The sequence below is a fragment of the Cyanistes caeruleus genome, chromosome 21 (assembly GCF_971803275.1).
Source record: "Cyanistes caeruleus chromosome 21, bCyaCae1.hap1.1, whole genome shotgun sequence".
Classification (NCBI taxonomy): Eukaryota; Metazoa; Chordata; class Aves; order Passeriformes; family Paridae; genus Cyanistes; species Cyanistes caeruleus.
Window position 1 is genome coordinate 4,101,936 of NC_141721.1, and position 12,780 is coordinate 4,114,715.

General features: G+C 49.1%; 2 protein-coding genes, 1 long non-coding RNA gene and 1 other non-coding gene across 17 annotated transcripts in view; 1 reads left to right on the forward strand and 3 right to left on the reverse strand.

Annotated features, from left to right (window-relative positions):
* The window catches only part of AP2B1 (adaptor related protein complex 2 subunit beta 1), a 74,976-nt gene extending 69,295 nt beyond the window's left edge, over positions 1-5,681 (reverse strand). For 2 of the 14 annotated variants that reach the window (XM_086859890.1, XM_086859884.1), the window contains exons 1-2: positions 5,562-5,681; positions 1,354-1,411 (exon numbers count right to left, since the gene is read on the reverse strand). In XM_086859890.1, coding sequence (XP_086716016.1) covers positions 1,354-1,390 — 37 coding nt within the window. In that variant the 5' untranslated portion in view covers positions 1,391-1,411; positions 5,562-5,681. Of the gene's footprint in view, positions 1-1,353; positions 1,412-2,470; positions 2,679-5,105; positions 5,152-5,523 lie in introns of those variants that run through there. The other 12 variants (XM_086859889.1, XM_086859883.1, XM_086859892.1 and 9 more) reach the window with 11 other exon arrangements.
* A 24-nt stretch (positions 5,682-5,705) lies between these two features.
* On the forward strand, positions 5,706-9,230 carry PEX12 (peroxisomal biogenesis factor 12). Its single transcript, XM_023939181.2, has 3 exons — positions 5,706-5,917; positions 6,305-6,849; positions 7,517-9,230. The coding sequence occupies exons 1-3, from the start codon at positions 5,792-5,794 to the stop codon at positions 7,914-7,916; spliced, it is 1,071 nt and encodes a 356-aa protein (XP_023794949.2). The 5' UTR covers positions 5,706-5,791; the 3' UTR covers positions 7,917-9,230.
* Positions 9,231-10,159: 929 nt separating this feature from the next.
* LOC111937719 (uncharacterized) lies at positions 10,160-11,906 on the reverse strand. The gene is made up of 2 exons (XR_002868722.2): positions 11,712-11,906; positions 10,160-10,566 (listed from the first exon to the last, which is right to left on the reverse strand). It is a non-coding gene; the product is annotated as an uncharacterized LOC111937719 (long non-coding RNA).
* LOC111937985 (Z30 small nucleolar RNA) lies at positions 11,021-11,118 on the reverse strand. Its single transcript, XR_002868819.1, has one exon. It is a non-coding gene; the product is annotated as a Z30 small nucleolar RNA (small nucleolar RNA).
* Positions 11,907-12,780: the final 874 nt, after the last annotated feature.

The window sequence follows — 12,780 nt, forward strand, 5'->3', positions numbered from 1 at the left end:
GATATGATGGTGTAGAAAGCCAGTTCAGGCTGGGTCACCAAAGTGGCAATCCAGTTTATAAAATAAAGCAACATGTGCAAAAGGCTGTTTATCAGGCCTGTTCCAGACAGAGGCAGTGGTATGAGAAGGATAATGCTCCCAACAGACAGAAAGCTTTCCTCAGGAAGGACAGCCAGCAGCGTTCCCACTGGGAGCCACAGCCTGAGCACACATTACAAATACCAAAATATCCCCGACAAAATTCTAGCACCAACTTTCCATTCCTACTCTTGCTCAGAGCAGCAGCACTAATTAAAATCTGACACAGAGAGACTGCCAGGGACTCCAAAAAAGAAGGGAAGCTGCTGCAGTGCAGAGACCACTCATCATCCCTCCTGCCTGAGGAAGAGCCTGGCATTACTCACCCACAGCTCGTGCCCTGGAGCGGAGCTGAGCCGGCTCCAGCTCTCACCCAGCCCAGACTGGCTCCCTGCAGCCAGCCCACAAAAAGCTGCCTTTAGCTCTCAACCTTCAGAGCTGCTCCTTCCAAAGATGCCAACTGCATTAGCTTCGTTTATGAGCTCATTGTGAAGCTTAATGACACATAAATAGATCAACAATGTGGGTTTTTTCACTGGCAGGCATTCAGAGGGAGCACTCAGCCATTTTGCAAAGGGGAGGTTAATGCAAACCAGTTTCCACATCTGCTGGAGAATGATCAGGCTTAAATTGCACTCAGCAACAATGTGTTCAAGAACAGGTCAGAAAATCTGCCTGGGACAGTCTCAGCAGAACAAGCCCTGCTCTGAAACAGCTGAATGAGTAAAATAATCCCAAAGAGCCTTTCCAGGAGTTCCATTTTTAAAGGCAGTAGTTTGTCCTGAGGCGAGGTAACCACCACACCTGCAGAAAAGGCAGAGGAAAGTCAAACAGAGCACCTGCAGCTTTGGAGAAAATGGCAGCAGGAAAACCCATTATGTTTGCTCAATGTATATATCCAAAATATTAAGTTCTTCACATCAACTTAATTCTGTGATGCCCAAATTGACAACCATCCTTAGTCTGGCACTCGTTAGTCCATAACCAAAACTTTGTCTCTGGCCAGATCTGCACTCAAATCCCAATGTTTTGCTTTCTGATCCTTGAAAGAGGAGCAATTTGGGTCATTTTGTGCATCATAAAAACGTATAATATCCCAGTTTTGTCTTTTGTCACCATGTGACCTACTTTGAAACTTTCTCCCTGGATGATTAAGAAGAGAAAAACAAGGACAGAGCTACCAGGAAAGCACAAGTTCTCCTGCATTCAGTTAAAAAAGCTGGGTAAAAATAGCCACCCACCACCTCCAATCCACTGCACCAGCTCAACACCAACCTTTTTTATTGGTCGTGAAGTATTTGGAGTCCGTCATGGTTCCAGCTCCTTAAAACACCTGAGAATATGAAGAATAAAAAAAAGAACAAGTCAGCTCCAAATGCTGTTTGGTGGCAACAGCCAGTTTGTGAGGCAGGAACTCGGAGCAAGGACGGTTGGTGAGTGAAGGAGGAAGCAAAAGCTTCACATCCACGGGCACAAGTTCCCCAATCTTCATCCTGCACCTGCTGCTGGCATTACTTGGCAAAGCCAGGGATTTAAAAGGTTTGGTAAAAACACAGCAGTGGTGCTCAGCCCAGCTTCCTAAATTCTCCTTCTCAGCAGGCAAAAGGCATTTTTGGAACTCCTTATAACCAGCAGATGCTGGTATGCTCTGCAGCTGGCTTTCCTGGGTACACAGATTCATCTTCCAAGGAAAAGCACATCCAGTGTCTCGCCTGGCAGTGAGAAGTCCATGTTTCAGACAAAGGAAACTGTCATCTCCCCCTAACGATATCTGCCTGTGCTGCATCTTGATGGAAGGCACAATTAACCCCACTTGCAACATCCACCCCCAGGCCTTTCATTCCTTTCCCTCCTTTTGTTCCCAGCAGATGCAAAACAGTGGGGTTTTTTTTAAAAGAAAAACCATTACTTTTCAGTTCTCTCAAGCTTGAAATTGAAATATTTCTCTGCCAAGATCTGACATCCCACCTCTGAGACACATACACAAAGCTCATTATTTCAGTGCTGCTTTGCCTTTTTTTTTATTTTATTTTATGGACAGGATGGAAAAATGCTGTTGGAGCAGCAAGTGGTCAGCAGAGACACGAGAGTGATCTCACCAGAACTTCTCTTGCTCCACAGAACTAAATTAATGCCTTGGAATACAGGGATTGCCTAAACATATGTGGATATCCATCATTTTATTCTTACAATTGCTAGTTCTGTGACAAATATGAAACAATTTTCACAACAAGCAGAGGAATGGGCAGTTTTGCTGCTTTTAATTTAAGTCTGTATCACTGCTAGGAACTACGACCTTAAAACCATCTCAAAAAGGATTTTATCATTTCTTTCCTCCTTCTTCTATTTTTTTTTGCCCCAATTCCCCTTTTCTTACACATCCTTCCATGACCTTAAGGGCTGCCAGCAAAGCAGTAAATCATCTGTTCCCTAAATGCTGCCTGTCTTTCCTCTAAGCCCTGCAGGTCTTGCTGGCTCAGCAACAAAAGGACCAGCACAGCTTTGAACTCCAGGACTGCCCAGCAGTGCAATCACATCGCTGTTCTTTAACCCCTGCCTTCTTCATCCCTTCACCAACCCCAATGCCATCACCATTCCCTTTCCCCCCATCCACCTGGATCAGTTTAACACCCCAGCAGTTGAATTCCCAGCAGCTGCTGAGGGGTAATGCCCCAATTTCCACCCCTTTCTCGTGGGGTCATCCTGTCCAATTGCCAAACATATGGATGAGGATCAACCTGTTGCTTTTCCCAGTTTCCTGGAGCTGCTGCCTGCCCCGTGCCTGTCTGGTTTCCACCTCATCCAATTAGACTGAATTACTGGGTTTGGTTTGATTTCTCTCCCTTTCTGCTCCTGCCAAGCCTGGAGACAACTCTGGAAACACATTCCTCATGCAGATGAGGTTTAACCTCCTTCCAAAACAGAGGCTGGGTTGGGAAAGCCACATGAGCCACAATGAGTGCAATTTTACCAGCAAAAAATCTCACAGCCCCCACCCCTCAAAAGCAGAGGCTGCTGTGGAGCTTGTTTTGTAATTAAAATCAGAGTCTGTGTTCAGCTGCAATGTTACTGCTGACAGAGTCCTTCGGGTTTGAGCTCAGCTTAAAAGGAGGACTTAAAATGTTTTTCTCTGCCAGAGTATTTGGCATAGTGCCATGCAAAAAGCACTGAATGTGGCCTCGGTGTTCTTTGTTTGCATTATGTGGGGACTTGTCATCCAGGGTCACATCTCAACTGAGCTGCTCTAATACAGCTTTAACTGGGGCCAGAGCAGCAGATTAGAGAGAAAATCGAGGGTGGGGAAAAAAAACCCTACCCAAACACCATAAACATCAGCCCAGCTGCACAAAGCTACACACAGAGAGGAAAGCACCCTGCTGAATTCCAGAGATGGTCATTAAACCCTAAGTGCAGGACATTTTGTTGTTTTCCTTTCAGATTTTGTTTTCTCTTTTCATATACTTGGAAACATGAAGAATCCTAGAAACACTCAGACAGGGCCAAGCACAGCTCATGCCTTTCCAGCCTCCTTTGACAGATGTAAATGAGAGCTGACTTAGGTCAATAACCAAACTGCCCTATTCCAAGTGCAGCACAGGATGAAGCTCCTTTTCTCACAAGCACACAGACTGCTGCTTCATGTGTGGCAGAGCCTGCTTTGCACACTGTTCAGAGACAGCCTGCCAGCAGCACTGGGTATTATCTCATCACTAACCATCTCAGCATGCTTTACAGCAAATGGAACCAGAACAGATATTTAAAACACTGCTGTTTGTGTGACTGCAGAAAATGCCAGCTCCTTGTACACAAATCTAAACCGAGGAGAGCCAAGGTAAATTAGAACATCATGAACAGTCTAGTATTTTCTGAAGAAAAATCTACTTTAGACTGCCCCCTCCTCACTCTTTTCTGCGCCCAGCAGTTGCTGAGATGAAAACAGGTAAGAAGTGCACAAAGCTGATAGCAAAAGGCTCCTCCTGATCCAAACCCAGCAAACAAGAAGAGATGAAAAGGAAGAATTGCTCCAGAAAGCTCCAGCAACGCTAAATGCTACAAACAGTGGTTTAACCTTTCAATGTAGACTGAACCAAAGCAAGATAAGCCTCCTCAGCCCAAAATCACACAGAAAACCTGACCCTGGGTCTGACCAACACCTGCTTGACCCCACACATGACTCCAGTCAACCTGACCCGGTCCCCAGCACTGACCCCACACAGGAAGGTGGCAGGTTTAAGGGCCTTGGGATTGACCTAAGCTCCTGGACATTGAAACCATCAATCCCTAAATCTCTCAAGTGATCCCTGGTTTAACGCCAGTGTAAGTGGTGCCACCCATTCTTCCTGGAAAGCCTTTCAAGGAGCTGCATGACAACCCAGGTGTGGCCCACGGCCACTGGAGAACCAGGAAGATAAACACAACAGTGGAATGTGGAGGGAGAGCTGCGCCTGCAGCCCCAAACTCGGGCTGGCACAGGGATTTTGTTTCCATCCTGGGGACCAAACACCCCCTTGGTGGTCCCCATTCCACCTGCTCCTTCTATCACCTCCCCACTCTGTGGAAGCCCCATCCCAGCTTTGCTGCCAGCCCCTCCCACATCTCCAGCAGGACTCCCAGCACCCACCTACATCCCAGACTGGCATCCCAGCATGTCCCCCCAAGCCCCCTGCCCACCAGCCCTTCCCCCTCAGCACCATTCCCCAGATCTCTCCCAGTACCCCCAGTCACAGGAGCGCTCCCCACAAATCCCAGCTCCTCTCCCCAGCACTCCCAGTCCCAGCAGTGCCCACCAGTCCCTCTACCAGCATCCAGTTCTTATCCCTGCCTGCTCCCACCAGGATCCCGGTAGCTTACTGTGCTCATTCCCATCCCACCAAGCCCCATCCCCAGCAGCCCCACCTCACCCCAGGGCCCACTGACCCCACTCCTCACTCTTGCCCCTCCAGCTTCTCTGCAACCACCTGCCCAATCCTCCCAGTGGCTCCCCATCCTCTTCCAGTACATCACCAGAGCCACTCCCAGTGCCTCACCAGCGACTCTCCCACCTCATTCCAATTCCCTCTCCCAGGATCACTCACCTTCCCCCACTACCCACCCCCAGTGCCCCTTCCCACCCTAACCCAGGTGTCCCTTCCCACCCTATGCCAATCCCCCCACCATCCCCTCACAGGGCCCTCCCATCACCCTCCAGCCCCTCCCTAACCAGCATCTCTCCCCGCCCTATCCCAGTACCCCCCCAGCACCTCACACCTCCTCCCAGCACCCCTCCCCACCCTATGCCAGCCCCCCACCACTGCCCTCACCGCTCCCAATATCCCCTCCAGGCACCCCCCAGCCCCTCCCAATTCTCCACCAGTGTCCCTACCCCCCCTATCGCAGTCCCCCCTCTCCGTACCCCACCAGTGCCCCTCACCTCCTCCCCGTATCCCCCCCCAGAGCCCCCCCCACCTCCCCCGGTGCCCTCAGCCCCGGCCCCACTCACGGACCGGACTCACCGCTGCGGGGGCGGCGGCGGAACCGGAAGCGGAGGGGCCGGGCGGACTCGCGAGCAGCGAGATCGAACCCTCCCCCGCCCAGAGCGGCCGCACCCCGGCACCATAGAGCGGCGGCAGCGGGCGGAGCGCCGGCGGCCCGCGCTTCCGGGGGGCGGAGCGGAGCGGCACCCGGCGGGACGGGAAGGAGGCGCCCCCTGGCGGCGGGGCTGAGCGGCGGTGTCATGGCGGAGGTGGGCGCGCATCTCACGGCCACCCCGGCCGGCGGGGACCGGCCGTCCGTGTTCGAGGCCGTGGCCCAGGACAGCTTGATGGCCGCCGTGAAACCCGCCTTGCAGCACCTGGTCAAGGTGAGGGCGAGGCGGGCCGCGGGTGAAGGGAGAGGAGAGGCGGCCGGCCTGTAACTCCGGCCGCACTCCCAGGCAGCGAGACAGTTGTGAGCCACCTGGCTTGCGTTGAGGATTAGAGGTGTCGTTTATAGCTGCTGTAATTTATAATTTAGTTCTTTACTCCGCTTTCAGGTCCTTCCCTGTGAGGGTGAGGAGGCCCTGGCACAGGTTACCAAGAGAAGCCCCATCCCTTAGAGTGTTAAAATCCAGGCTGGATGGGGCTTGGAGCAGCCTGGCATAATAAAAGGTGTCCCTGCTCACGGCAGGGGCTGGATCCAGATGATCTTTTATGCTCTTTCCAGCCCAAACCACTCTGATTCCTCCCGTTTCATGTCCCTTTCGCAACAGGTGCTTGCTGAGTCTAATCCTGCCCGATATGGTTTCGTCTGGCACTGGTTTGATGAGATCTACGTCCTTCTGGATCTGCTGCTCCAGCAGCACTACCTGGCCAGGTGCAGCGCATCCTTCTCTGAGAACTTCTATAGCTTGAAGAGGATCCCCATGGGAGATGGCAAACAGCAATCTCTGGCCACACTTGGCCTGCCAAAGAGGCAGCACTGGAAGTCTCTGCTCCTGCTGGTTCTGGTTCCTTACCTGAAGGGAAAGCTGGAGAAGCTGGTGTCCAGCCTGAGGGAAGAGGATGAGTACTCCATCCACCCTCCCTCATCATCCTGGAAGCGCTTCTACAGAGCCTTTCTAGCTGCCTACCCCTACGTAAACATGACCTGGGAGGGCTGGTTTCTTATCCAGCAACTGGGCTACATCCTGGGCAAGGCTGAGCATCATTCCCCCATGCTGAAGCTGGCTGGTGTCCGCCTGGTCAGACTGACTGCAGAGGATATCCAGGCCCTGCAGAAGAAATGGGCTGAAACCACCTCAAGTGAAACACACAGGTATGGCAGAACCTGGCTTAGCTGTTGCTCTCCAGGGGGTTCTGTGGGTGTGTAAATTTAGAGATGATTCTGCAAGTAAAAGTGCCTTGTTCCCCAAAAATTCAAGATGAAAGTTCACTCTGAGAATATGTGCTCCCAAAGGGTGCATTGTGAGTGAAAATAAGGAAACCAGTAGCAGGGATTAGCTTGAAATGATTTTGTGGTAATAAAATTTCAGAGTTTGGGGGTGTTTTTGGGCATACAGGCCTTTTTCCTGTTCATCAAGCCTTTACCCTGCACTTTTCCAGCAAAGGAGAGGCAGCAGTTGCAGCAACATTTCTGAAAGGATTGAAACATATTTATTTGGTTTTCCTAAGCAGCAGTTAGTCATGGCCACACTGAATACCCTGTGAAATGGTGATCCAGGAGTGAAACACTCTGTGGTCCAGGATCCTCTAATCCAAATTCTTCTGATTAAGACTTCTGAAAAAAGCAGGATTTAGATCTTCCTTAAAATAAAAAAAGAATCTGAAACATCCTAATAAGTGCAAACATGGGGCATGCTCACCAGCTAACTTAGCATGTAGGAGCTGTGTGAAGCAGTCACTCCCTGAGGGCTTTTCCCCACGGTTTCTAGGTGGGTAAATACGCAGTAGTAACCATCTCTCCCTGCTTGTCTCTGCTCCAGCTTTACCTCACGAGTGCAGTCAGCCCTGAGGAGAGCCCTGGGTGGCATTGCCTTCTCCCTGTCCACCGGCCTGTCCGTCAGCGTGTTCTTCCTCCAGTTCCTGGACTGGTGGTACTCCTCGGAAAACCAGGAGACCATCAAGTCCCTGACAGCGCTCCCCACGCCCCCACCCCCTGTGCACCTGGAGCACGAGCCCAGCTCAGCTCTCCTGCCCAGCCTGAAGACCGTGTGCCCTCTGTGCCGCAAGGTCCGCGTGAACGCCACGGCCCTGGCCACGTCCGGCTTCGTGTTCTGCTACCGCTGCGCCTACAGCTACGTGAAGGCTCACCAGCGCTGCCCGGTCACAGGCTATGCCACAGAGCTGCAGCACCTGGTCAAACTCTACTCCCCTGAGAGCTGAAAGGCTCCCAGGAGCATCCAGCACTTCTTTCTACGTCCCATGGAAGGCTTCAGACCGCCGTGCTCATCGGTGAGCTCCACAGCGCCTTTGAACTCAGTGGTTCATCAGCTTTGCTGCCTTTGCACATTCTGGCAAGGCTCTGCCCTTTGTTGATAAGCTGTTCAAACATCCTGGCAGTTGCAGAGGGATCACACAGCCCCAGCCTGTCAGCCAGTACAGAAATGCCTTAAAAGACCAGCTGAAAGGGAGGAAACATTGATTTGGATAAGAGGAATGCAGATGTGAGGATCAAAGACCAGCACTGGTCCTGCTTGAGGGCATGAGCCAGCAAATTAAAGAGGTAGGGAAATTCTCCAGGCAGGTTTTTCCTCCCTGGGCATCTTCCCAGGTCCTCGTGCTGCTCAGGGTGAGCTCTGGCTTTGTCAAGAGTGGAGATGGGCTTAAACCTCTGCTCTTCAGTCTTCTGCATTTTCAGGCTCTTCACCTCAGAATTAAGAACATCACCCTCCTAATTCCCATCAACGGTTCTAAATTAAGACTTTTGACTCTTTAAAGTCAATCATGGACAAGAGGAATGTGACATTTTCTGCACAAGAGAGAAAATGACAAAACAGATTAAAAAACTGCCAGCTGATGAGAGTGGTTTATTGTTAAATAAGTCTTTGCATTCATTATTATCTGCTTTTATAAAGCAAAATTCTGATGGAGAACCTAATTTAATTCTTTTCTGGTTATTGGAAAAACATTTTCCTCCTCTGGGGGTTCTAATTACATGAGAGACAAGACTAAAGCTGCTTTCACCTTTCCACATGCAAGATTAGCACTTTGTAGGCTGAAGATCTTTAATGTCCAAGCATTACATTGCAATTATTCCAGCCCCAGCCACGTAGAACATTCATATCAGAACAAAACATCCTTCCACTGAACACAGGAGGAAAGAAAACCTGTGTGACGTGGTTTGCTCTTGTTTGACACCTGATTTTTCAGGATGGAAGGTTGTTTTTCTGACTCTAGGGAGCAGCAGTGCTCCAGATATCACGGTGACAGTGCTCGGAGAACACAAGAACAAAGTTTGCTGCACAAAGTACAGGACCCCACTCTGCTCTTTCCAGATTAAGAGACATCTTCTAACGTTTAATCCACTGAACCAGGTGTCTGTCTCATTTTCCCTCCACTTTAGCTCTGTTTCAGAAGATAAGAATCTCCAATATCCTCCTTCTCCTGTAAGCAGGAGAGCAAGGTTATTGAATAATGTGGGGAAATGCAGTAATTTGAATCTCCCCAAAACACCTAATAAATGAGATTTGTTCCTGATGCTTTATTATCTCTGTATCCCTGACCCTTCTACTTTGCCACTATGGAATAATAATAGAAACTCTCTCATTTCTGTCTTCTCCAGTAGCTATGAGATCCGTGAAGATACTTCTCTTCCTTCAGAGAGCCAGTAAGAACACACAGATCACATTGAGGTGCGAGATTTTCTGAGGTTCTAAACAATTTTTACTTTTTGTTAATGTCCTGGTGACTCTGGTGCACCAACTCATAAATAAGCATTTGACTGATGATTCCTTCTCAGGATAAGTTTATTTTCCTGTTATCCTTCCTATTCTATTTGTCTGCTGCTCAGGGAGAAGCTGGGCAGGCATGGGACACGCACCCCCAGCACTGCAGAGCTCTTGGGGAGGTTCATCCCTCAATGCAGAATTCACTAACACACAAATTACCTTATCCCACACTGCTCCAGGGCCTCTACAGCTCCTTCTTCCAGGATTAATCCCTCTTTTCTCCCCAAAATGCCCACCAGATGTCTGCCTGCCAGGCCCTGGCTGCTTTCCACTCCTGCACAACACCCTGTCCCTGCCAAACTTGGATTTGGCCAGCTCCAAGACCTGCAGAGAACCACCCACATCAAAGCCTCCCAGTTCTGAGCAGCTGTAATGACTTTTACACAATAAACTGCCCTTTAAAGCTTAGCTGAGTAACAAGCACCAAACCCAGCACAGCGACAGGCTCAGCAATTACCTGGCACATTTTGTGTCTTCCTGGGGATGGCTGCAGGATGCCAACTTGGATCTGACTCCTTTGAAACCTCCTGTCCTTAGCAGTCAAATAAATGCTCATTTGTGAAGTTTCTTGCTCTAAAACAAACTACAAATCCAATTTGGGTTATAGAAAAATTTCCATTTATCTGCTTTTTAGCCATGTTCTTAAAACCACGATGGGGTAAAGATTGACAAGAAAAATTTTTCAGGGAGCACCAACTTTATTAAACCAACCTTTGGACTTACATACTAATTTGTGATTTCTATAGAGTCATGTACATCACATGCCCTCGGGATGCTTTGGTGTTGCTCAGTACAATTTCATCAACATTAACAGCAGCATTGGAGTTGTTCAGTATCCTGCTACCAGGACTTTGCAAGTATTTCAAAAATTCTTTAGTGAACCTAAGGTACATTCACAGCTCATCTAGGCAGTCTTCAAAAATTAGAGCATGAAGCAAATGAGGTTTTGCTACTTCCTTAACAGAAACAAAGTGGCTTCTCCTGTTAAGGGAAAACCACTCTAACATATTCCTAGGTATATATTCCCCATAGATGCGTCCTTCTCCACAGGAAGAGAGAAATCAATATAAAGATGTCATCAGGACCTGAAAAAGAACAAAAAAACTGAATGAGAGAATAGCCCCATCTCTTTTCTTGGGCCCTTCCCTCAACCCCAAAGGGGTTGCACTTCATTAAAAATATTTAAGAAAAACTCCTGGCTCCCTGCTGGCAATCACTAAATGAGAATACAGCTGAATAAACTGCTAATGAGCTTCTACAGGACAGACAGCTCAGAGTCTGAAATGCACTTACACAGGAGACACAGTGGCAGAGTATCTGGAGTTTGGTGATCCATGGAGCATGCAGGAGAAAACCCAAATCCCCCAGGACTGCAAACTCACAGTAAAGCTGCAGCAAGTATTTGGGTTACTTTTCAAATCAATAATTGTTTATCTGCCATTAAAATAAATTGCTAAAAAATCTTAGTATTTTTTTTTAGGGTGCATCCAAGTTTCAAGAACAGCAAAGCTGTTCCCTAAAGACGAGCTTAGCCTAGAGTAGCTCAGAGAGAAGATTAGGTGATCATGCCCTGGTCAGAGCAGAGACACGGAGTCTCTGCAATACCAGTTCAGACTATACTTCGCTCATCATTGCTTCTGGGCAAATCTATTTGCCTTCAGTAAGGAGCCTGCTCCCAGGCCAGGGGCTGGGAGGTTTCCTCCTCCCTGGGAGGATGAAGCACGTGGAGCAGGGCAGCACAGGGGCACAGGTGACATCCCTTCTACAGCCGAGCAGAAGCTGCGGAACAGAGCTCACAAACTGGCATTCCAAGGTCAGGAGAGCCAGGACTAGGCAAACCCCAGAGGAAAAAAGCGTGTCACACCTATAAATGCTGCTGCAGTCAGTGTCTCCAGAAGGCTCCAGAGGCCTGTTTGGATCCCTCCCGTCATGCCACAAATCTGTCCTCTTTTCCCACCTCCTTCCCTGTATCCTCCCCATCAGGTCTCTGCAGCTCCTCAGTCCCCGGTTCCTCTGCCCGTAGCTGCCCTACCCCAGCCTCACATCCCCCGAGCTCACAGATATCCTCCCCGCATCTCAGTAAACACCACATGCCCTACACCTCGGCCGGGTTCACCCTCCTCATCCAGCCCCCTCCGCGTCCCCTCACACTCCGAGCCCTCCGCTGCTCCACCGCGGTCCCGCATCCCCTGGACCCCGCTGCCCAGCCCCGGTGCCCCATGTCCCGTACCCCTCACGCCGCTCCGCTCCCGCAGGCCCGGCCATGCCGGGGCGGAGCCGCCCGCTTCGCTCCACCCATCCGCTGGTAACAACCAATCACAGCGCGCGGCTCTGCCGGTGGGGCCGGCAGAAGCCAATAGGAAGGCGCGTTAGAGGAACTGCGGGCGGTGCGAGCGTTTCCCGCCCTGAGGAAGCCTGAGGGGCGCTGAGGGAGAGGATGGTCCCTGTTAGTGTAAAATGGGTGTTCTGCCCACGTCTAGCTAAAAGAAATGCCCATAAATGTCTTTTACAGAAGTTATTTCCCCTCTCAGCTTCAGCAACAGTCAGTAGAACCCAGCTGCTCTAACGGGAAGCTTTAGTGGGAGAAAGTGCCCTTCAGTACCAATGGCACTTTGTCTTGATGTCAGAGATGCTGGTTAGGTAAACCTGTAGAGAGTTAATGTAAAGTACTTTCGAAAGCCAGATTCAAAATCCCTAAAAATGGGTATCAAAAATTGAAGGCTGGTAGAAAACAAACCATATTTCCCAGCACGGAATGTGGCTCTCAGTTTAGAAGAACAGCCTGATATTTTATCCTGCTGTGATTATAAAGCACCAGCTATTTAACTGAATGTGCTTACATTCATTGAATACAGCTGGAATCACCAGCCAAATAAAGTTGCCTTTAGATTACCAAACCTATTAGGTTAAAATTTTTAATCTTTTTCAAATTCAGGGCACTAGAGGCATTTTTCAGTGTTTTTTTTCCCCTTAACATGCAAGAAAAGACTATCCTCATAATTCCTTTCATAACCCCAAACCTCAACATTTCATCATGCTATGCCTATTGTGAATATTACTAATATTTAATATGATCAGCAATATTTTAATGTGTTTGAATTAATATTTAAATTATTATTTAGTAAAATTATATTTATTACATGCTTAGGGACTTTCCCCCAAGAACTAAAGGAAGTCTGTGATTTTTGTGTTGTCCAAAGCCTGCATTAAAAATCTGTGCTTGAATGAAAATATTGATGTAATGAAGTTTAACATGATGGCCCACTGGTGGGTTGCTTCTCATTCTGGTTTCTTTTTTT

Bases quoted from the DNA above. Each gene is read 5' to 3' on its own strand.
- PEX12 (XM_023939181.2), top strand. From the start codon at position 5,792: ATGGCGGAGGTGGGCGCGCATCTCACGGCCACCCCGGCCGGCGGGGAC. The intron at 5,918-6,304 runs GTGAGGGCGAGG...CTTTCGCAACAG, and splicing joins CCTTGCAGCACCTGGTCAAG to GTGCTTGCTGAGTCTAATCC. The intron at 6,850-7,516 runs GTATGGCAGAAC...TCTCTGCTCCAG, and splicing joins ACCTCAAGTGAAACACACAG to CTTTACCTCACGAGTGCAGT.